This window comes from Petromyzon marinus, chromosome 64 (genome assembly GCF_048934315.1).
Source record: "Petromyzon marinus isolate PM22_M1 ecotype Great Lakes invasive population chromosome 64, UKy_Petmar_22M1.pri1.0, whole genome shotgun sequence".
In the NCBI taxonomy this organism is placed as follows: domain Eukaryota; kingdom Metazoa; phylum Chordata; class Hyperoartia; order Petromyzontiformes; family Petromyzontidae; genus Petromyzon; species Petromyzon marinus.
Genome location: NC_133730.1, coordinates 10,909,331 through 10,930,816, shown reverse-complemented (window position 1 = coordinate 10,930,816; position 21,486 = coordinate 10,909,331). Strand labels below are relative to the sequence as shown.

The 21,486-nt window shown below is 54.3% G+C and overlaps 1 protein-coding gene across 9 annotated transcripts in view; it reads left to right on the top strand.

Annotated features, from left to right (window-relative positions):
• DOCK9 (dedicator of cytokinesis 9) overlaps positions 1 to 21,486 on the top strand; it is a 118,885-nt gene that overhangs the window by 55,059 nt on the left and 42,340 nt on the right. For 4 of the 9 annotated variants that reach the window (XM_076054159.1, XM_076054158.1, XM_032977783.2 and 1 more), the window contains 12 exons: positions 1,218 to 1,301; positions 1,721 to 1,832; positions 4,864 to 4,905; positions 7,972 to 8,045; positions 8,628 to 8,735; positions 10,313 to 10,438; positions 15,283 to 15,433; positions 15,752 to 15,864; positions 17,534 to 17,633; positions 18,095 to 18,161; positions 19,003 to 19,050; positions 20,666 to 20,841. In XM_076054159.1, the coding sequence (XP_075910274.1) occupies positions 1,218 to 1,301; positions 1,721 to 1,832; positions 4,864 to 4,905; positions 7,972 to 8,045; positions 8,628 to 8,735; positions 10,313 to 10,438; positions 15,283 to 15,433; positions 15,752 to 15,864; positions 17,534 to 17,633; positions 18,095 to 18,161; positions 19,003 to 19,050; positions 20,666 to 20,841 (1,201 nt within the window). The remainder of the gene's footprint in view (positions 1 to 1,217; positions 1,302 to 1,720; positions 1,833 to 4,863; positions 4,906 to 7,971; positions 8,046 to 8,627; positions 8,736 to 10,312; positions 10,439 to 15,282; positions 15,434 to 15,751; positions 15,865 to 17,533; positions 17,634 to 18,094; positions 18,162 to 19,002; positions 19,051 to 20,665; positions 20,842 to 21,486) is intronic. The other 5 variants (XM_076054162.1, XM_076054161.1, XM_076054160.1 and 2 more) reach the window with 5 other exon arrangements.

Here is a 21,486-nt window from a genome sequence, read left to right as displayed (position 1 = left end):
TAACTGAGCAGAAGCCCTTGTTTATTTTTCTCCTTTTCCTTTAATTACGACTTTACTCTCAAAAAAGTTATTGGTCACGGTTCACAAATACAAATTACCACAATATTGTAGCTAAAACACCAGAAAGTTTGACAATCAGCGACTATAAAAACACGGGCGGCAACGAAAAGAACAGCACGTGCTTGCAAGCGCGTGCAGACGGAACCACGTGACTCGAAGCAATCATTGTCGTTGGGTAACAACGACGGCTCTGACCGGAGCGCATTAGAAGGTTCAAAAAGTAAATTAGCATAGAGTTTTAGCCTTGTAGGTATATTGATACAGTACACGTAAGCTGGGCTTACGAAAATAAATTTTGTTGTTATAACAAACTGTAAATGTGAATTCACTCTTCAACACACCGGTGGGCTAAAGTAGTGAATTATTTGTCTTTTGTCAACGTGACACTTTTTTTGCTGATTGGCCGTGTCGGGTGGTGGAGGGTTACAACACATTTATAAATAAACGCGATCTAACCCAAAAACCTTTATTATGAATAAATTTCTGCTGAAATACTGCACACAAATGCTACAGGCAGTCATTTTGGTGTCACCCCCTCTGATGGTGTCACCCGCTACGGTCTACACCCCCCGCCTCCTCCTAGTGACGCCACTGCGTGTATGTGCTACGTGTATGCTGTGTGTTCTGTACGTGTACTGTATGCGCTGTGTATGTGCTGTGCGTGTGCTGTGTGTATTTGGTGTATGTGTGTTTGCTGTGCGTGTGTGATGTGTGTGTGTGTGTGTGCTGTGTATACTGTGTATACTCTGTGCACTTCGTATATGCTGTGCTTATGTTGCGTGTGTGTGCTCGCTGTGTGTTTGCTGTATGTGTGTGCTGCGTGTGTGTGCTGTGTGCGTCCTGCATGTGTGTGTGCTGTGTGTACGCTGCGTGAGTTTGTTGTGTGTATGTGCTGTGCGTGTGCTGTGCGTGTATGTGCTACGTGTATGCTGTGTGTGTTCTGTATGTGTGCTGTGCGTGTACACTCTGTGTGCTGCGCCTGTGCTGCAAATGTGCTGCAGATACTGCGTGTGTGTTGCATCTCTGGTGTGTATGCTCTGCATGTGTGCTGTGTGTGTACGCTGTGTGGATTTGCTGTGAGTGCACGCTGCGGATGTGCGCTGCGTGTGCGCTGCCTGTGCGCACGTACGTACGTATGCCCGTGTCTCCGTGCGTAGAGGTGCTTCACGTTCATGGACCGCGGCTTCCTCTTCAAACTCATCAACTTGTACATGCACAGTTTCGGCCCTGGCGACCCCAAGGTGAGACCCTGGGAAGACAAAGGCGGCCGGGCGTTCGCGTTACACCGCAGGCTGCACCGCCAGCTCACTCGCAGCACTTGCCCTGACAGCCTGTGTGGGCTACACGGGGGATCTTTATCTGTGTGTCTGTGTCTGTGGGGAGCGGTAGTGTAGCGGTTCGTGCGCTTCGCTACGAACTCGCAGCCTGTCACGATTATTCGAACCGCTCTTGAGACTCCCCTAGGTCGACGCAGCCTAAACGAGTACCTGGTGCAGTGTGTGAACGTCACCGCTAGGCAGACAAAGGCGGCCGGGCGTGGTGCTGGCCACTCAACCCCCCCGTGTGTTGTGTCGGCCTTCATAGGTGCTACTCGCTAACAGCACTTGCCCCAAAAGTCTGTTCATGCCATACGGGGGATCTTTGACTTGTGTGTCCGTAGACCCTGTTTGAATTCAAGTTGGCGTTCCTGAAGGAGATTTGCAGCCACGAGCATTACATCCCCCTGAACCTCGCCATGTCCTTCAGTAGGGGCCGCATCCAGCGGTACCAAGGTGACATACGCACGCGCACACACGCACGCACAGGCACGCACAGGCACGCACAGGCACGCGCGCACACATCCACGCACGCTCACACACATATGCTCATGCACATGCGCACAGACTCGCGCGTGTACACAGACATGCACACACTGGCACACACACATGCATTCCTGAAAGTCTCCATGTGGCATGTGTGTCACGTGTTTCTGTGTCTCCTTGTGTCCCCTGTCCCATATATCTGTGTTCCTATGTCTCGACATCGTAAGCCTCCTCTCTCTGTAACTCCATGTCTATGTGTCTACATGCTACACGTATCGATGTCTCTGTGTATCTCTTGTGTCTCCATGTCTCTGTCTCCGTGCCCTGCATCTCCGTGTCTCCATGTGCTGTATCTCTTTATCTGTGTCTCTGTATCTCCGTGTCTCTGTGTCTCTGTGCCCTGTATTTCTGTCTCTGTATCTCCGTGTCCTTTATCTCCGTGTCTCTGCGTCTCCGTTCCCTGTATCTCCGTATCTCTGTGCGCTATATCTCCGTGTCTCTGTCTCTATCTTAATGCCTCTGTCTCCATTCTCTGTATCTCTGCGTCTCTGTGCCCTGTATCTCCGTGTCTCTGTCTCTATCTCCGTGTCTCTGTCTCTATCTCCGTGTCTCTGTCTCTATCTTCGTGTCTCTGTGTCTCTGTGCCCTGTATCTCCGTGTCTCTGTCTCTATCTCCGTGTCTCTGTCTCTATCTCAATGCCTCTGTGTCTCCATTCTCTGTATCTCTGCGTCTCTGTGCCCTGTATCTCCGTGTCTCTGTCTCTATCTCCGTGTCTCTGTTTCTCTGTGCCCTGTATCTCCGTGCCTCATGTCTCCGTGTCTCTGTACCACACATCTCCATGTCTGTGTGTCTCTCTACCACGCATCTCCATGTCTGTGTGTCTCTGTACCACGCATCTCCATGTCTGTGTGTCTCTGTTCCACGCATCTCCATGTCTGTGTGTCTATGTACCACGCATCTCCATGTCTGCGTGTCTCTGTACCACGCATCTCCATGTCTGCGTGTCTCTGTTCCATGCATCTCCATGTCTGTGTGTCTCTGTACCACGCATCTCCATGTCTGTGTGTCTCTGTTCCACGCATCTCCCATGTCTGTGTGTCTCTGTACCACGCATCTCCGTGTCTCTGTACCACGCATCTCCATGTCTGTGTGTCTCTGTACCACACATCTCCATGTCTGTGTGTCTCTGTACCACGCATCTCCATGTCTGTGTGTCTCTGTACCACACATCTCCATGTCTCCGTGTCTCTGTACCACGCATCTCCATGTCTGCGTGTCTCTGTACCACGCATCTCCATGTCTGTGTGTCTCTGTACCACACATCTCCATGTCTGTGTGTCTCTACCACGCATCTCCATGTCTGTGTGTCTCTGTTCCACGCATCTCCCATGTCTGTGTGTCTCTGTACCATGCATCTCCGTGTCTCTGTACCACGCATCTCCATGTCTGTGTGTCTCTGTACCACACATCTCCATGTCTCCGTGTCTCTGTACCACGCATCTCCATGTCTGCGTGTCTCTGTACCACGCATCTCCATGTCTGTGTGTCTCTGTACCACGCATCTCCATGTCTGTGTGTCTCTGTACCACGCATCTCCATGTCTGTGTGTCTCTGTACCACGCATGTCCCATGTCTGTGTGTCTCTGTACCACGCATCTCCTTGTCTGTGTGTCTCTGTACCACGCATCTCTATGTCTCCGTGTCTCTGTACCACACATCTCGATGTCTGCGTGTCTCTGTTCCACGCATCTCCATGTCTGCGTGTCTCTGTACCACGCATCTCCATGTCTGCGTGTCTCTGTACCACGCATCTCCATGTCTGTGTATCTCTGTACCACACATCTCCATGTCTGTGTGTCTCTGTACCACGCATCTCCCATGTCTGTGTGTCTCTGTACCACGCATCTCCATGTCTGTGTGTCTCTGTTCCACGCATCTCCATGTCTGTGTGTCTCTGTACCACGCATCTCCATGTCTGTGTGTCTCTGTTCCACGCATCTCCCATGTCTGTGTGTCTCTGTACCACGCATCTCCATGTCTGTGTGTCTCTGTACCACGCATCTCCCATGTCTGTGTGTCTCTGTACCACGCATCTCCATGTCTCTGTACCACGCATCTCCATGTCTGTGTGTCTCTGTACCACGCATCTCCCATGTCTGTGTGTCTCTGTACCACGCATCTCCATGTCTGTGTGTCTCTGTACCACGCATCTCCCATGTCTGTGTGTCTCTGTACCACGCATCCCCATGTCTCTGTACCACGCATCTCCATGTCTGTGTGTCTCTGTACCACGCATCTCCATGTCTGCGTGTCTCTGTTCCACGCATCTCCATGTCTGTGTGTCTGTACCACACATCTCCCATGTCTGTGTGTCTCTGTACCACACATCTCCGTGTCTCTGTACCACACATCTCCATGTCTCCGTGTCTCTGTACCACGCATCTCCATGTCTGTGTGTCTCTGTACCACACATCTCCATGTCTCTGTACCATGCATCTCCATGTCTGTGTGTCTCTGTACCACACATCTCCATGTCTGTGTGTCTCTGTACCACACATCTCCATGTCTGCGTGTCTCTGTACCACGCATCTCCATGTCTCTGTACCACGCATCTCCATGTCTCCGTGTCTCTGTACCACGCATCTCCATGTCTGTGTGTCTCTGTACCACGCATCTCCATGTCTGTGTGTTTCTGTACCACGCATCTCCATGTCTGTGTGTCTCTGTACCACGCATCTCCATGTCTGTGTGTTTCTGTACCACGCATCTCCATGTCTCTGTACCACACATCTCCATGTCTGTGTGTCTCTGTACCACGCATCTCCATGTCTGTGTGTTTCTGTACCACGCATCTCCATGTCTGTGTGTCTCTGTACCACGCATCTCCATGTCTGTGTGTTTCTGTACCACGCATCTCCATGTCTCTGTACCTCGCATCTCCATGTCTCCTTGTCTCCATTATTGCCGTGTGTCAGCCATTATGGTCCTTGTGTGGAACAGATTTGCTCTTTCCAACGGAGGCGACGCGAGAGGGCCTGCCAGGTACCCCCTCCTTGATGCTCCCCTTTTGAATCCCCTGGATCCCTGCTAACCCCCTGATTGTGCCCCAGGTGTGGGGGGATGCTGGTGATTGCTGTGATCGGCTGCTAACGATGATGCGGCCCGTGCGCTGTGTGTGACGGGGGGCGTCCCTTCCTCCGCATACCCCACAGAACCATCTGTCGCGCCGTTCACATACAAATCGGGTCGTTATTACGTGCCGCACACACCGGATGATTGGTAAACACGCTCCTCATTTACACTGTCGCGCACACACAAGGGAGCCATCTCAATTTGAATCAGTGTTACCTTCGTCATGTGGAACACAGAGACAAAGATCCCCCGTGTAGCTTTACCAGACTGTTGGGGCAAGTACTGTTAGCGAGCAGCATCTATGACGGCTGGCACGGTCACGCAGGAGGTGGGTGGCCAGCACCACGCCTGGCCGCCTTTGTCTGCCCAGTGGCGATGTTTTATACACCGCACCAGGTACTCATTTAAGGCTGACTAAAACTATTTAAAAACTAAACTATTTTTATTTTAGCAGGTAAGGCCTACTGAGCTACGTAGCTCTTTTTTAGAAGCGACATGGCTATTACAAATGGCTTAAATAACATCACGTGGAAATTTATAGCAGTCAAATACTCTAAACGCATGTTTCTAAATGTTGGGGGTAAAAACCGGAGGACCCGGAGAAAAATCCACAGAACCACAGGGAGAATATGCAAACTCTAAACATACAGCAGGTGTGAGGGTCAGGATCAAACCCATGCCCTCTTGCGTACCAGGCGAGGGAGTGAACATCTCCTCGCCACCATGACGAGATGTTAAGAGAAGGCCCAAGACTTGTTCAGATATTCGTCACTGATGTTGTCCGTGAACTGGAATTTAACTTTTGGGTGGCCAGGTTCGTAGCGCAGTGCGCTAACAGCTGTCCCACCGCTCCCCCAATCTGGTACACACGTATACATACACACGATCTCTACATTCCTTTGAATCAGTACCACGTGTAACATAGCACGCATATTTACCAACCATCCGGCTTGAGCGGTGTGTAACGATGGGCAGCGTGGCGGGTGGGTATGGCCCCGGAGGGTCGGGCAGCGCGGCGGTGTTGGTGGTGGCGGCAGCGGAGCGGCGGGCGCCGGCAGTGACAGGCGCCAGCGCCCTCTCGGCCACGATCGGCCGCGCCGGGGAATCACGTGCTCGGGGCGTGATGTCGCTGCGGAAGAGGGACTCGCGGAGCCGCGTCTCGGAGTTTGGCCCTCTTACTATATTTTTTTTTACTATTTCTATTCATGTTACCAGGCCCCCGCTGAGCTGCTACGTAGCTCTTTTTCCAGGAGCTACCCGGCCGTCACAAATGATAGCTCAACAAAGTGGGATAATCTTCATCGCGTGGATGCCATCTAAACAATTCTGTATTCTTCCACCGCTATTTAAACTTAAATAAAGCATCTTGGCGCTCGATATAACGATTAAGTGTGGAGCTTGAGACGATGAATTCTCGTCGACTCGGAAGCGTCGTTTCACCGAGACCCCCGAGATGGACGATGGAGCCCAACTCCGAGGCGTGGCGGTGCGCGTGGTCCCAGCTTGGGGGTTCGCTCGGATGAGGGGGGGATCCCAGCTGGGGGGTCCCAGCTGGAAAGGGGTGGAATCCCAGCTTGGGAGTCCCAGTTGGGGAGTCCCAGTTGGGGAGTCCCAGTTGGGGTGGCCGGAGTCAGAACGGAACTGCTGATTGGCTCGCGGGTACGTGGGAGTCTACCGGAGTGCTGCTGCTCGTTCTGCTTGTGAATCTATCTCCGATCAATACACCATGCACACAAACCCGCACGCACACGTACACATGAGTGTGCGTGCATGTTTGTGTGAAGGGGAGCGGTTGTGTAGCGGTTAGCGCGCTGCGCTACGCACCCGGCGACCCGAGTTTGATTCCCGCTTGCGGCCAACACTTGTGACGATTATCTGAACCTGTCCTGGGCCTCCCCTAGGTCGACTCGGCCTCAAACGAGTACCTGATGCGCTGCGTAAACATCGCCACTGGGGAGACAAAGTTGATTGGACATGGTGTTGGCCACCCACCCACTCATTGTACCTTGCCGGCCTTCGTAGGTCCTTGCTAACAGCAATTGCCCCAACAGCTTCTTCAGGCTCTTTGGTTTTTTCGGTAAAGTCACGTAGGTAAAAAATTGGATGAAAAAACAACTAAATTAAATCACGACGTTTCGGAGGCAACACAAGCTTCTGTCTTCAGGTGGAACCGTCACAGCAAAATTACTGTATCAAGTGAAGAGAGCTCTAAGAGACAGGAACCAGGATGGGCCGTGGGGGGGTTATAAGCTGGTGAGGTAACGCCTGGAGCTGCAGCTGCGGCTAACGCCTCTTCAGGCTATATGGGGTAACTTTGTCTTTGAAGGGTGTGTGTAGTGAAAGGCAGTTGCTGTGGCTGTCCACGTAGAATGTCCGAACACTGGCTGGGGAAGAGAGGCTGCTATGCCTCTGCCGGGAGCAGAACCGGTACCATCTGGACCTCTGTAGGACACAGAGTGGGTCATGACACAAGCACCCCTGGGACAGTAGTGATTGGATTACCAGTGTGCCGAGGCAGGCTGTGTGTAGGGCATGGCACGGGCTAGAGAAGAGATGGAGTGACGTGTTACAGGAGGATATGGAGCTGAGTGGACTTGCCGATGACCGGTACCAGTGGTGTCAAGATCAGCCTCTGTGGAGGAGGCTCGTGAAGGACGCTACTGGGCAGTTGGAGGCAGTTGCCCTCCAGCACCAAAGGAGGGCAGAGGAGTGGTGCTCACAACAACGAGCAGAGCACCAGGCAGCTAAAATGCAGCAAGTTGGCACAGTAGGGGGCACAGGTGGTGCATCTGCCAGTCCTCTCAGTCAACCCCTGGGACCTGGGTCTGTCCCGTGACCTCTTGCCAGTGAGCCTTCGGCACTTCATGTGGCCTTAAAGTCCAACCGGCCTAGCACCAATCATCCTGGTGATGCCACCGCCACTCAGTAGAGAATGGCGGCTGTTGTGTGTGTACACGGATGCACTGTGTGTCTCAGATCTGCAGCTGGATTACAGTTTGACAGAAGATTTCTGCAAAAACCACTTCCTGGTTGGACTTTTACTTCGGGAGGTGAGCGGAGATGCACTCATGCACACACGCACACAACAATCCTTCATATAGCCTTAACAGACTGTAGGGGCAAGTTATATTAGCGAGCACCTATGAAGGCCGGCATGGTACACTAGGGGGTTGGGTGGCCAGCACCACGCCCGGCTACCTTTGTACTCATTTAAGGCTGAGTCGACCTAGGGGAGGCCCACGACCGGTTCAAATAATCGTCACTGATGTTGGCCATGAGCGTGAATCGAACTCGAGCCCCCGCGTTTGTAGCTCAGCACGATAACCGTTGCACTACAGCTCCCAGCATCACACACGCACACATACACACACATGCACACGCGCGCACACGCGCGCACCCATGCACTCACACGCTCGCGCGCATAGGCACACGCGCGTGTGCGTCTTTGAGCGTAGGGACAGGGCAAGCAACTTTGACTTTGGGACTCGAATGTGGGCAGGGTGAGTGCGATGAGGTGTGCTTAACAAAGCGTGGGCGACGAGGTGAGGGTGATCAGGCGGGGACGACGAGGTGAATGCGATGCGGCGGTTGAGACGAGGTGTAGGTGACGAGGTGAGCTGTGCGGCTGACAGGTGAGCTCCGCGCTGCAGCAAGAGAGTGGCGACGTGCGTCCGGCCGCCATCGCTGTACTCAAGCAGCTGATGGCTAAACACGCGCACGACGACCGCTACGCACACAAGGTACGCAGACAAAGCTCCCCCGTGTAGCCCCACACGGGATGCCGGGGCAAGTGCCGTTGGGGGTGGGTGGCCACCGCTACGCCCGGCCACCTTTGTCTCTCCAGCACTGGTGTTTACACGCGCACACGCCGCACCAGATACTCGTTTAGGGCTGAGTCAGCCTAAGGGAGGCCCAGGACCGGATCAGATAATTGTCACTTCAGTTGGTGGTGGCCGTGTACGGGAATCGAACTCTGGTCACCGGGTTCGCAATGCAGCGCGCTTACCACAGCACCACACACAGAGCTACAGTCATGGTGGTTGTCTGCGGTTGCTGACTGCGGCTGCCGACTGCGGTTGTTGACTGCGGTTGTTGACTGTGGTTGTTGACTGTGGTTGTTGACTGCAGTTGTTGACTGTGGTTGTTGACTGCAGTTGCCCATTGCGGTTGTTGACTGCGGTTGCCGACTGTGGTTGTTGACTGCAGTTGTCGACTGTGGTTGTTGACTGCGGTTGCTGACTGCGGTTGTTGAATGCGGTTGTTGACTGTGGTTGCTGACTGCGGTTGTTGACTGTGGTTGCTGACTGCGGTTGCTGACTGCGGTTGCTGACTGCGGTTGTTGACTGCGGTTGCTGACTGCGGTTGTTGACTGTGGTTGCTGACTGCGGTTGCTGACTGCGGTTGCTGACTGCGGTTGCTGACTGCGGTTGTTGACTGCGGTTGTTGACTGCGGTTGCCGACTATGGTTGTTGACTGCGGTTGTTGACTGCGGTTGCTGACTGGTTGCTGGCTGCGGTTGCCGACTGCGGTTGTTGAATGCGGTTGTTGAATGCGGTTGCCGAATGCGGTTGCCGACTGTGGTTGTTGACTGCGGTTGTTGACTGGTTGCTGGCTGCGGTTGCCGACTGTGGTTGTTGAATGCGGTTGCCGACTGTGCTTGTTGAATGCGGTTGCTGACTGCGGTTGTTGACTGGTTGCTGACTGTGGTTGTTGACTGGTTGCTGACTGTGGTTGTTGACTGGTTGCCGACTGTGGTTGTTGACTGGTTGCTGACTGGTTGCTGACTGGTTGTCGACTGGTTGTTGACTGGTTGCTGACTGGTTGCTGACTGGTTGTTGACTGGTTGCTGACTGGTTGCTGACTGGTTGTTGACTGGTTGTTGACTGGTTGTTGACTGCGGTTGCTGACTGGTTGCTGACTGGTTGCTGACTGGTTGCTGACTGGTTGTTGACTGGTTGTTGACTGGTTGTTGACTGCGGTTGCTGACTGGTTGCTGACTGGTTGCTGACTGGTTGCTGACTGGTTGCTGACTGGTTGCTGACTGGTTGCTGACTGGTTGTTGACTGGTTGTTGACTGGTTGTTGACTGGTTGCTGACTGTGGTTGCTGACTGGTTGCTGACTGGTTGCTGACTGGTTGTTGACTGGTTGTTGACTGGTTGTTGACTGGTTGTTGACTGGTTGTTGTCTGCGGTTGCCGACTGTGGTTGCTGACTGGTTGCTGACTGGTTGCTGACTGCGGTTGCTGACTGGTTGCTGGCTGCGGTTGCTGGCTGGTTGCTGGCTGCGGTTGCCAACTGCGGTTTGCTGACGTCCCAGAACCAGCAGGCGCGGATCGCGTCGCTGTACCTGCCCCTGCTGGGGATCGCGCTGGAGAACGTCTCCCGCCTCAACGTCGCCCGCGACCACGCCCTGCTGCCCAGCGCCAGCGCCAACACCTGCACGGTGGGGGTGGGGGGGGGCACAAGGGGGGGAGGGGACACGGTGGGGGTGGGGGGGGGACACGGTGGGGGTGGGGGAGGGACGGTGGGGGAGGGACGGTGGGGGTGGGGGGGGAAGGTGGGCGGGACACGGTGGGGGTGGGGGGGGGGCACAGGGGGGAGAGAGGACACGGTGGGGGTGGGGGTGGGACACGGTGGGGGTGGGAGGGGGGACGGTGGGGGTGGGTGGGACACGGAGGTCACGCAGGGGGAATGAGCTAAATAGAAGGAGGAAAAGGGGCACCACACGGGCTAGAGAAGAGATGGCCTCATGCGGTACAGAAGCTGAGTTGCCTTGCCGGTGACCGGTACCAGCGGTGTCAAGTGTTGTATTTGTAGGTTATGAAAATTTGATGAAAATAATAAAAATTAAATGAATTGTGAAAAATTACATAATTATCTGAAATTATGTTAATTCTAGAAAGAATCGTATTGATTCATGCGAGTGGGTGCGGCTATGCTAATACGGAATTTATGGTTATTACGCCCAGCCTCGCTGACAAGGGTCGTATCCAATCGGGATAAGGCAATTATGCAGGTGCTGTGAGCATGCCAGAGTCAATTCGGCTTCGTTTAATTTCGCATTAACGCTCGTCAATACAATTATTCTCGCTTTAACATTTACTGAGTGGATTAGTGTGTTTATGTCAGGTCTCCAGATTCAGATCTCAACGCAGAATACAGTTCTTATGCATAAATTTCAGGAAAGAACACACAACCACTTCTGCGTTAATACATTTTATTTCTAACTAAACTTTAACTCTAGAAGATGCAACTCTCAATCTTGGAATTTTAACACAGTATCAACACAGTATCATCAACGACTGCGTTGTTTCACTTTGACAACGGCACATGTGATTCCTTCCCCCGCGTAACGTGAGCTCAGTTGGTGAGAGAGAGAGTCGTTAAAACATGCATACGCTATTCCAAATAAAAACCTTAACTTTATAATATGCAAATTCGTATACTTGAAAATTGCCCACACAGTACCGCATTCATTCAATGATCCATAAGCAACCTTCAAGACAATTCTCATCACGTTTCACTTTGGGTATCAGAGAAATTTATTCTTATGCAGTGTAACACAAGCACATGCGGCAATTATGAACGAAAGGTCCTTAAAATTATGCAACGATATTCATACGAAAAGGCAATCAAAACAGTTATTATTCCCAAAGGCACACATATATCAATTTATCCATCGGCAAGACTATGTGATTAAAGAAATGGCTTGGAGTGAGGGTGTGCGATGGGGTGCGCGCTATCCCCTGAGATCCTTATCTTTGGCCAACTTTTTTATTAATTGTGGACCAGATCGCCTGATAAGGAAACTGGTTGGATACGCTATTCCCCCCCTCCCCCCCCGCCCCCCCCCCCCCCCCGTGAGCGTAGCTCCGTGGCGAAGGTGTCAAGGATGAATTCGTATGATGGATCTGTTGGTAATTTATGCGATTAGAAGTACAACTCAAAACAAAATAATTAAGGAGGAAAAATTATTACTGTACTTATAAACGATGGATGGTTATCACTTGGTCTATCGCGATGCTTTTACGGCCACTGATGGTTCACGTCTTGAGGATTAGGCTTTGTTAATGACTCATGTATGTTTTAAGTAATATGGATTGTGTGGAGTAGGCCAGTGTTCGGAATTAATTATTTGCGTCAAGCAGACGCCTGGTTTGTCGTGTGGTGGGGGGCAAGGTGCGTCATACGTTTGGTTGACTCTCTTTTCACAGCAGTCGTTTCGGCCCACTAGTTGGCTGATTGGCACGATGCTGTAGGCGCGGCGTTCTGTCGGTAGAGGGCGCTCACAGTTCGCTCGCAGCGGTTTTCGGTTGTGCGCCGTCGGTGTGGCTGGCTCACGGCCCGCTCGTAGCGGACACGGTTGTACGATCGGTAGATGGCACTCGTCTGCTGGTCGCTGGCACGGTTGTGTCTTGGCGTGATGGTCGCTGGTTGCGCTCTATCTAGCGCTCGGCGATACGTTTGTTGCGATGCTCCTGATGACAGATTCGCACCGTGTAGCCTGTCGCTAAACAGCGAATCTTGCCATTCTGGCGCGTTGTAGAGACTTCTTCTGCGTCGGTGGTGGTTGATCTTCTGATGGTTGATCTTCTTCTGCAGGGATGAGTTGAGCTGGTCCGCTGGTCGCTGAGCTTGTCCGCTGGCTGATGAGTGTTTCAATGCTGGAGCATCCTATTTTTATGTCAAAATCTCTCCCCTTAGCTCCTCCTGACAAGGCGGAGCTCCTTTGATTTAGCTGTGTGTCTTGGTCTGGAGTGTTTGTGTCCGTATGTGCGTCAGTGTGTGTGTCATTTACGGCCTGGTTCTGTTCGTTAACCTTCTCTTTCCATAAACCATAAAAAAACACAGATGTTTCAAATCGTTCCGAAGGCGTCCCTCTGTCTGCGTTACACAATCTGGAGGGAGGGGCGAGATTCCCCCCTGTATGACATTTTCCAACGCACAAAGGAAGGGTTAAGGTTTTTAATGTTAACATTTTATTCCATCATAGTTTTTGGGTACCGTACCACACGCAGTTAGAATTTTGTCTGTGACTCCTGGTATTTGATTTTTATTTTCACGAGTGAAGGTGCTCTCTTGAGCATATGCCTATTATCACGTGCTGTGGGAAGACAAAGACGGCCGGGAGGCTCTCTCTTTCCCTAGCCCTCGGTTTAACATCGCTCAAATATCATTTGGTTTTATGTTCAACAAGGTTATGATTCACCCCATTATCCTGGCCCTTCATTTTTTTTAATTTTCGTCATTCCGTGTGTATGCTTTATCATTTATATCATTTTATTTCCGATATCCTGGGTTAAGAGGTAAGTTTCTTGATCCTGGGAATTTGTATTCCTTGGTGTTTGCAAGGTTGTATAAACGGAATATAGTTTACGGTGAATAACGTTAACATTAATGTTATGTATGACACTTATGTATTGTGTGTGGTTGTTTTAATTACTTGTCCGCCCGCGGTAGTGGGGTGGGGTGCCATTATTAAGTCCAGCACATCGTGTGTGCAGATGGCCTGCACGATAATACATTCCCTTGCTCTGGTGTGAAATTCCTTTCTCTCCTGCGCTGTGGGAAGACAAAGACGGCCGGGAGTCTCTCTCTCATTCGCTGGCTGCTCTCGGTTTGGAATTTTCCCTCCCCTCTTGGTGACCGCGACCCAGTGTCATATCAAACAGGCTTGTTCATCTGGAGATTTCGCAGATAACCGCTAGCCTTTCTTTGCCCCGGAGTTCATTATTTCATCTTTTTTAATGGCCTTTCCACGACCTCCAGCTGTTGTTTGCTGATTCTGGGTTTGTGTGTTTTCATTCAGTATTTCGGTTACTATTAAAAAAAATTATCGGCAAATATTATTAATATCAATTTTGAAAAAGGCCTATATACCAACACAAGATCGGCCTCTAATACGGAGCGAGTTGGCACAGAGGGGGGCACGTGTTGCAGTCAGTCGACCCATGGCACCTGGGTCTGTCTCGTGACCTCCTGTCAGCGAGTCTTCCATGCTTCACATGGCTTCATGGTGCAAGTGTAGTGAGTTATTTTACGGAGACGTTGAGGTAGAGGCAACACGGTATGTTTATTTCTAACTCCCTTATGCCCCCTATCTAGGGAGGTATGGCCTCCGGGCTATCGTGATCTAAACACTGCCCCCTGCTGGCTCCCAGCCCTCCGGCTATCCGTGTCCTAGGGGATGCTACCTGACCAGACCCAGCCAAGGTACGGGCCCGACCACTGGTCCAGCTCGACCCGGCCCTTACAAGGGCAGCGGGCTCGAGGTCCCAGGGTCTTAGTCTACCTAGTCTTCAGTCTTCAGTTTTCGTAACTCTGCCCTCAACCTGTGTTGAGGTCCGGCTTTTATACACCGCTCCGGTGTGTCAGCCTCTGGCCACGCCCGCTTTCTAGGAGGTGGGGGCCCCGGGGGATCCTAGAACACCCCGCAGCCCCCCCCCTCCCGTTGGGAGGGGCCGCGGGGGATCCTAGAACACCCCGCAGCCCCCTCCCTCCCGGGCTGGGGATCGTAACAACCTCCCCGCCGGCTCGAGGTACCGCCCCTGATGGGCACTGTCCGCCATTGCGGGTAAGTGCAACCCATCTACAGCGCTACACATGCGCGTACGCGATCCGACGCTACACAAGTAGCATGTGTGCACGAGTGTGTGGAGAAGTGGGGAGCAGTAGTGTAGCGGTTAGCGCGCTGCGCTATTAACCTGGCGAGCTGGGTTCGATTCCCGCTCACGGCCAACACCAGTGACGATTTTTTGAACCGGTCCTGGTTCTCCCCTTGGTCGACTTAGCCTCAAGTGAGTACCTGGTGCGGTGTGTAAACATCGCCACTGGGGAGACAAAGACGGTCGGGCATGGTGTTGGCCACCCACCTCCTCTTGTACCGTTCCGGCCTTCATAGGTGCTCGCTCACAGCACTTGCCCCTACAGTCTGCTAGGCTTTACGGGGGATCTTTGTCTTGTGTGAGGAAGTGGTCGTGTAGCAGTTAGCACACTGCGATATGAACCTGGTAACCTGAGTTTGATTCCTGCTTACTGCCAACACCGGTGATGATTATCTGAACCGGTCCTTGGCCTCCTCCCCTAGGTCAACTCGGCCTCAAATGAGTACCTGGTGCAATGTGTAAACATTGCCACTAGGGAGACAAACATAGTCAGGCGTGGTGGTGGCCATCCAGCCCCTCATGTACAGCCTTTATGGGTGCTACTCGTGAACCGCACTTGCCCCAACAGTCTGTTAAGGCTATCCGGGGGATCTTTGTCTTTGTTATACGTGTGCGTATGCAGGTTACGCGCGACGACTTCACCGCATGCGTGCAGAACCCCGTGCCGGGCGGCGCGACCTCTAACGCCGCGGGGTCGTGCACTCCGCACCGGGCTCAGGCCGCCGCCACGGCAACAGCGGCCGGGGACCTCTTCTCAGCCATCTCCGGCACAGGTGGGGGGGGGGGGGGGTCACGTGGGGGTGGTGGGGTGAGGGAGGGGCGGCACCTCTTCTCTGTCGTCTCTGGTGCGATCCCTACGCGTGCCGAGCAGCGTAGAGAGAAGTGCGCGTGTGCATGCGTGCGTGTGCGCGTCTCTCCGTGTGCGCGTCTCTCCATGTGCGTCTGTCCATGTGTCCGTCCGTGTGTGCGCGCGCATCTGTCTGTGTACGCATATGCACGTGTGCATCTGTACGTGTGTGCGCGTGTGCATCTGTCCGTGTGTGCGCGTGTGCATCTGTCCATGTGCGTGTGTGCTTATTTTCTGGCGGCAGGCACCCCAGGGCAGCTGGTGGTGAGACACGCGGATTCCCGCGCGTCGCTCGTGAGCATCGAGTCCGCCACGGGGCTGCCGAGCGCGCACGACAAGGCCAACTCGCTCGAGAAGGTGTGTGTGCGCGTGTGCGCGTGTGTGCGTGCGCGTGTGGGGAGCGGTAGTGTAGCGGTTAGCGCGCTGAGATATGAACTCGGCGACCCGAGTTCGATTCCCGCTCACGGCCAACACCAGTGACGATTATCTGAACCGGTCCCGAGCCTCCCCTAGGTCGACTCGGCCTCAAATGAGTACCTGGTGCAGTGTGTAAACATCGCCACTGGGGAGACAAAGGCGGTCAGGCGAGGTGCTGGCCACCCACCCCCTCCTGTACCGTTCCGGCCTTCATAGGTGCTACTCGCTAACAGCACTTGCCCCTACAGTCTGTTAAGGCTATACGGGGGATCTTTCTTTGGGGAGCGGTCGTGGAGCAGTTAGCACGTTGTGCTACATACCCGGGTTCGATTCATGCTAATGGCAAACACCGGTGATGATTATTTGAACCCGGCCTGGGCCTCCCCTAGGTACACTCAGCCTCAAATGGGTACCTGGTGCACGCTCATGTGTGAGCCTTCGCTGCGGTTTGCTGAGCAGATACAGTCTGCCTCAGTAGCCCGCAATCACAAATTACTATTTAATTACATCAAAATAAACTTTGTGAAAGAACGGTGATCCAATCTCAAACCCCCAGAAACAGGTATGCTGAGCATTTCTGTGAGGTCTTGGGAGATGGAAAATCCCTCAGTCCAGACACCCTGTGTTCGTGGCTGGCTGAGGTGCTATCTTTTGAGGAAGTACAGAAGGCGATCCCGAGTCTGAGACCAGTAGAAGCACCGGGCAGAGATAATCTCCCATGCGCACTGCTGAGGGAGGGTGGCGTTTGTGTGCAGACTGCCCTATATGACATCATAATAACAGTGGACCACGGGACAAGTTCCGCAGGATTGGAAGGATGGCCTGGTGGTTCCCCTCTTTAAGAAGGGTGAGCAACACAGACTTTAACAACTACAGGGGCATCTCACTCCTCAGTGTGAGGCCGGGAAAGGTCCTGGCAAGGATGATTCAACATTGCCTTGCTAGGCAAGCTGAGGAGAGGCTTGTGGAGCCCCAATGTAGTTTCAGGCCAGGGTGGTCCTGCATGTCCGTATCCTATGGCAGAGGTGTAGAGAATTCCAACAGTACCTATATCTCTGCTTTATTGACCTGGTCAAGGCCTATGATACCATCAATAGCACAGGGCTGTGGGTTGTTCTTTGTGCTGACTCTCTGCTCACAATCATTAATCACCTTCATGATGGTGGGCAGGCCTGGGTAAAACTGTATGGCCAGGACTCAGAGCCATGCCCTGTTCACCTTGGGGTGTGACAGGGATGTCCTCTGGTTTCTACAGTATTTGACATATTTGACCACGTAGTTTGAGAAGCTTTTTCCATGGCTGTACCGGAGGAATTTCTATCTGATACAGATGCAATGGAAGGCTGATTGATGGCCAGGCATGGTCAACCATGTTATGTTCTGGTGATTAATGCTCACTCTGAGAAGTAGTTAGAGGCTCTGCTGCTGAACCTGAAGTGGGGCCTTATCATCAGCCTCACCAAAACTAAGCACCTGACTGGGTATTTTATGTTACCAAATACTCCACCCCCTCAACTCCCCATGAGTGATGAGGCAGTTGTGGAGAGAGTGGATAAGTTTTCATACTTGGGCAGTGTGCTCATGACCATCCCCACCCGTGCCCCGGCAGCAAGGTGCAGGGTCGGTGTTGCGGCTGCGTCCTCTGGAGCACGGCGAGAGCCGCAGCCTCCTGCTGTGTGTCCTGCACGTCCTGAAGAGCGTCTCTGAGGGTACTCCCACTACCCCTTCCATTCCCCCCTTCTCTACTCTCCTCCCTACCGCCCTTCTCCACTACCCCTTCCCTTCCCCCCTTCTCTACTCTCCTCCTCCCTACCGCCCTTCTCCACTACCCCTTCCCTTCCCCCCTTCTCTACTCTCCTCCTCCCTACCGCCCTTCTCCACTACCCCTTCCCTTACCCCCTTCTCTACTCTCCTCCTCCCTACCGCCCTTCTCCACTACCCCTTCCATTCCCCCCTTCTCTACTCTCCTCCTCCCTACCGCCCTTCTCCACTACCCCTTCCCCCCTTCTCTACTACCCCCTCCCTTACCCCCCTTCCATACTTACCCCCCTCTTCCCCCCCTCTCCACAGTCCACCTCCACTCCCTCCTTCATAGGTGTGCCACTGGTTAACAGCACTTGCCCGAACAGTCTGTTAAAGCTATAGGGGTCGCCTTTGTGTTTGCACCCAGATGCACTGCTCGCGTACTGGAACAAAGCCTCTGACACAGAACTCCTCGACTTCTTCACCCTCCTCGAGTGAGTTGCCCGCTCACCTGCCCACTCACTCACCTGCTTGCTCATGCATCCATCCACTCACTCACCCGCTCACTCACCCGCTCACTCACCCGCTCACCCACCCACTCACCCGCTCACTCACTCACCTGCTTACTCACCCATCCTCCCGCCTACCCACTCCCTCACCCGCCCACTCGCTTACCCACCACCCACCCATCCACTCACCCGCTTGCTTACCTACCCGCCCACTCACTCACTTACTGACTCAGCCACCACCTGCCCACTCACCCACTCACTCACCCGCTCAATCACCCGCTCACCCACCCAATCACCCGCTCTCTCACCCGCTCACCCACCCACTCACCCGCCCACTCACTCACCTGCTTACTCACCCATCCTCCCGCCTACCCACTCCCTCACCCACCCACTCGCTTACCCACCACCCACCCATCCACTCACCCGCTTGCTTACCTACCCACCCACTCACCCACTTACTGACTCAGCCACCACCTGCCCACTCACCCACTCACTCACCCGCTCAATCACCCGCTCACCCACCCAATCACCCGCTCACTCACCCGCTCACCCACCCACTCACCCGCTCACCCACCCACTCACCCATTGACCCACCATCCGCCCGCCCGCCCGCCCACTCACTCACCTGCTCATTTACCCACCCATCTGCTCGCCCACCCGCCCGCCCACCCGCTGACCCACCCGCTCACCCACCCGCTAACCCACCTGCTCACCCATCCAGACACCCGCCCTCCCACCCGCTCACTCATCTACCCGGTCATTCACCCTCCCACTCCCTCACTTGCTCGCTTACCCACGCGCTCGCATACCTGTGTGTGTCCCTCAGGATCTGTCTCCATCAGTTCAAGTACATGGGGAAGCGCTACCTGGCCAGGTAGAGTACCCCGCGTGCATACCCATACACATGCACACGGGCGTGCGTACATATGTGTGTAAACACGCATTGTGAACTTGGGGAATATAGAGCATGGTGAGCATGGTAAATATAGAGTGTGGTGAGTATAGAGTGTTGTGAGTGAGTGGTGAGCATGGTAAGGCTGTTTTCACAGTTGTTCTTTTTGAATCAATGCTATCGCGACCTGGCTGAGCCAATCGCTCCCCGCCACTCACCGTGCCGGTGAGGCTCCCTGCACTCACCAGCTCCCATGTGTACGCTCACCCGTGTGGACGCTCACCTGAGTGGACACTCACCTGCACGCTCACCTGTGGCTATTCACATGTGTGGACACTCACCTGCACGCTCACCTGTGGATATTCACATGTGTGGACACTCACCTGCACGCTCAGCCATGTGCACGCTCACCTGTGTGGACACTCACCTGCACGTTCACCTGTGGATATTCACCTGTGTGGACATACACCTGCACGCTCAGCCGTGTGCACGCTCACCTGTGTGGACACTCACCTGCACGCTCACTTGTGGACACTCACCTGTTTGGACACTCACCTCCACGCTCAGCCTCGTGCACCCTCACTTGCCCCGCCGACCACTTGCCCTGCGTGACTCTACTCCGCTTGGGGTGGCACTCGCCTGCCTGTGCACAGCCCTGCTGTCGCTAGCGGTGGCCATTCCACGTTCCTGTGGTGGGGGGGCGAGTTCCATCCACGCGGGACAACCACTGTTGACTTCTCTCACAAGTGGTACCGATTTAGCCTCCCCCAGCCGGGATGACGACGATGGTGATGGTGCGAGGAGGCTGTCCGGGCGCTAAGGCAGGCTGTGCGCGTGTGGAATGTCAGAGAGAGGCTCTTAAAGCGAGTGTGGGGGGCACCCCCCCTCCCCGTGGCCGCATGCGCTTTGAGAACTATCCCGGCGGTGACGATATGAGCCGGCCCCTGTCCTCACCACCATCTCCTCACTACCTCACCATCTCCTCACCCATACCTAACAACGAGGGCACGGCGATGATGGCGACGAATGCGTGGACGGTTACGGTTGTGTTTGTGGTGGTGATCGTGGTGATCATGATGGTGACGATGATGGTGGGGGTGATGGCAGTAATGGTGGTGATAATAATGGTGACGACGATGATGGTGTGATGATGGTGTCGGTGGTGGTGATGGTGGTGATGGTGGTGATGGTGGATCTATTTGTAGAGCATGGAGGGTTTGCCACATCTCGCTCATCGCGCTGTTTCTCTCCTCCACTCTCCACTCTCTCTTCCTCTCCCTGCCAATGCTCCGGTGTGTGTGGTGTGGTGCTGTCTGGTGCTCTGCTGTGTGGTGTGGTGCTGTCTGGGTGCTGTCTGGGTGCTGTCTGGTGTCTGGCTGTGTGATGTGGTGCTGTGTGGTGTGGTGCTGTGTGGTGTGGTGTTGTCTGGTGTGGTGCTGTCTGGGTGCTGTCTGGTGTTCGGCTGTGTGGTGTGGTGCTGTGTGGTGTCGTGCTGTCTGGTTCTGTGCGGTGTTGTGCGGTCCTGTGTGGTGCTGTCTGGTGCGGTGCTGTCTGGTACTGTCTGGTCTGGTGCGGCATGGTGCGGTGCTGTGTGAAGGGCGGTGGAGGCCGCTAGCCCGGTGCGCTCTGCACCACCGCCGCCCCCAGAAAGGAAGTCTCAGACGCTCCCCGCGCCGCGTAACCTCCTCCCCAGCAGGGCCGCCTCGCTGCATGCTCGCTTCTCTCACCTGCCCAGCGCCGAACCTGGCGCCAGCGGTGGCAGCCTGCACCACAGTAAGTGTGTGTTCCCGTGTGTGTGTCCGTGTGTGTGTGTCCCCGTTTGAGATCTGGGCAAGGTCCCATCGGTGAGCTCCTCCGGCGGGGAAGGCTGCGATGGCTGGGTCATGTAGCCAGCATGCCCAGCCACCGCATGCCGAAACAGCTTTTGTTCGGCCGGATTGAGGGGGCTAAGCGGGCGCGGCACGGGCTAGAGAAGAGATGGAGTGATGTGGTACAGGAGGACGTGGAGCTGAGTGGACTTGCCGATGACTGGTACCAGCGGTGTCAAGATCGGCCTCTAGGGAGGAGGCTCGTGAAGGATGCTACTGGGCAGTTGGAGGTAGTCGCCCTCCAACAACAATGGAGGGCGGAGGAGCGACGCTCAGACCAACGAGCGGAGCGCCGGGTGGCTAAAGCACAGCAGGTAGGCACAGTAGGGGGCACAGGTGGTGCATCAGCCAGTCATCTCAGTCAGTCGACCCGTGGCACCTGGGTCTGCCCCGTGACCTCCTGCCAGCGGGCGTTCGACACTTCACGTCCCTCAGGGTACACACAGCCTGGCACAAGCGTCGTGGTGACGTCACCGCCACTTAGTGGCGAATGGCGGTTGTTGTTGTTGTCCCCGTGTGTGTGTGCCGGAGGCCCCAGGGGGACAGGCGT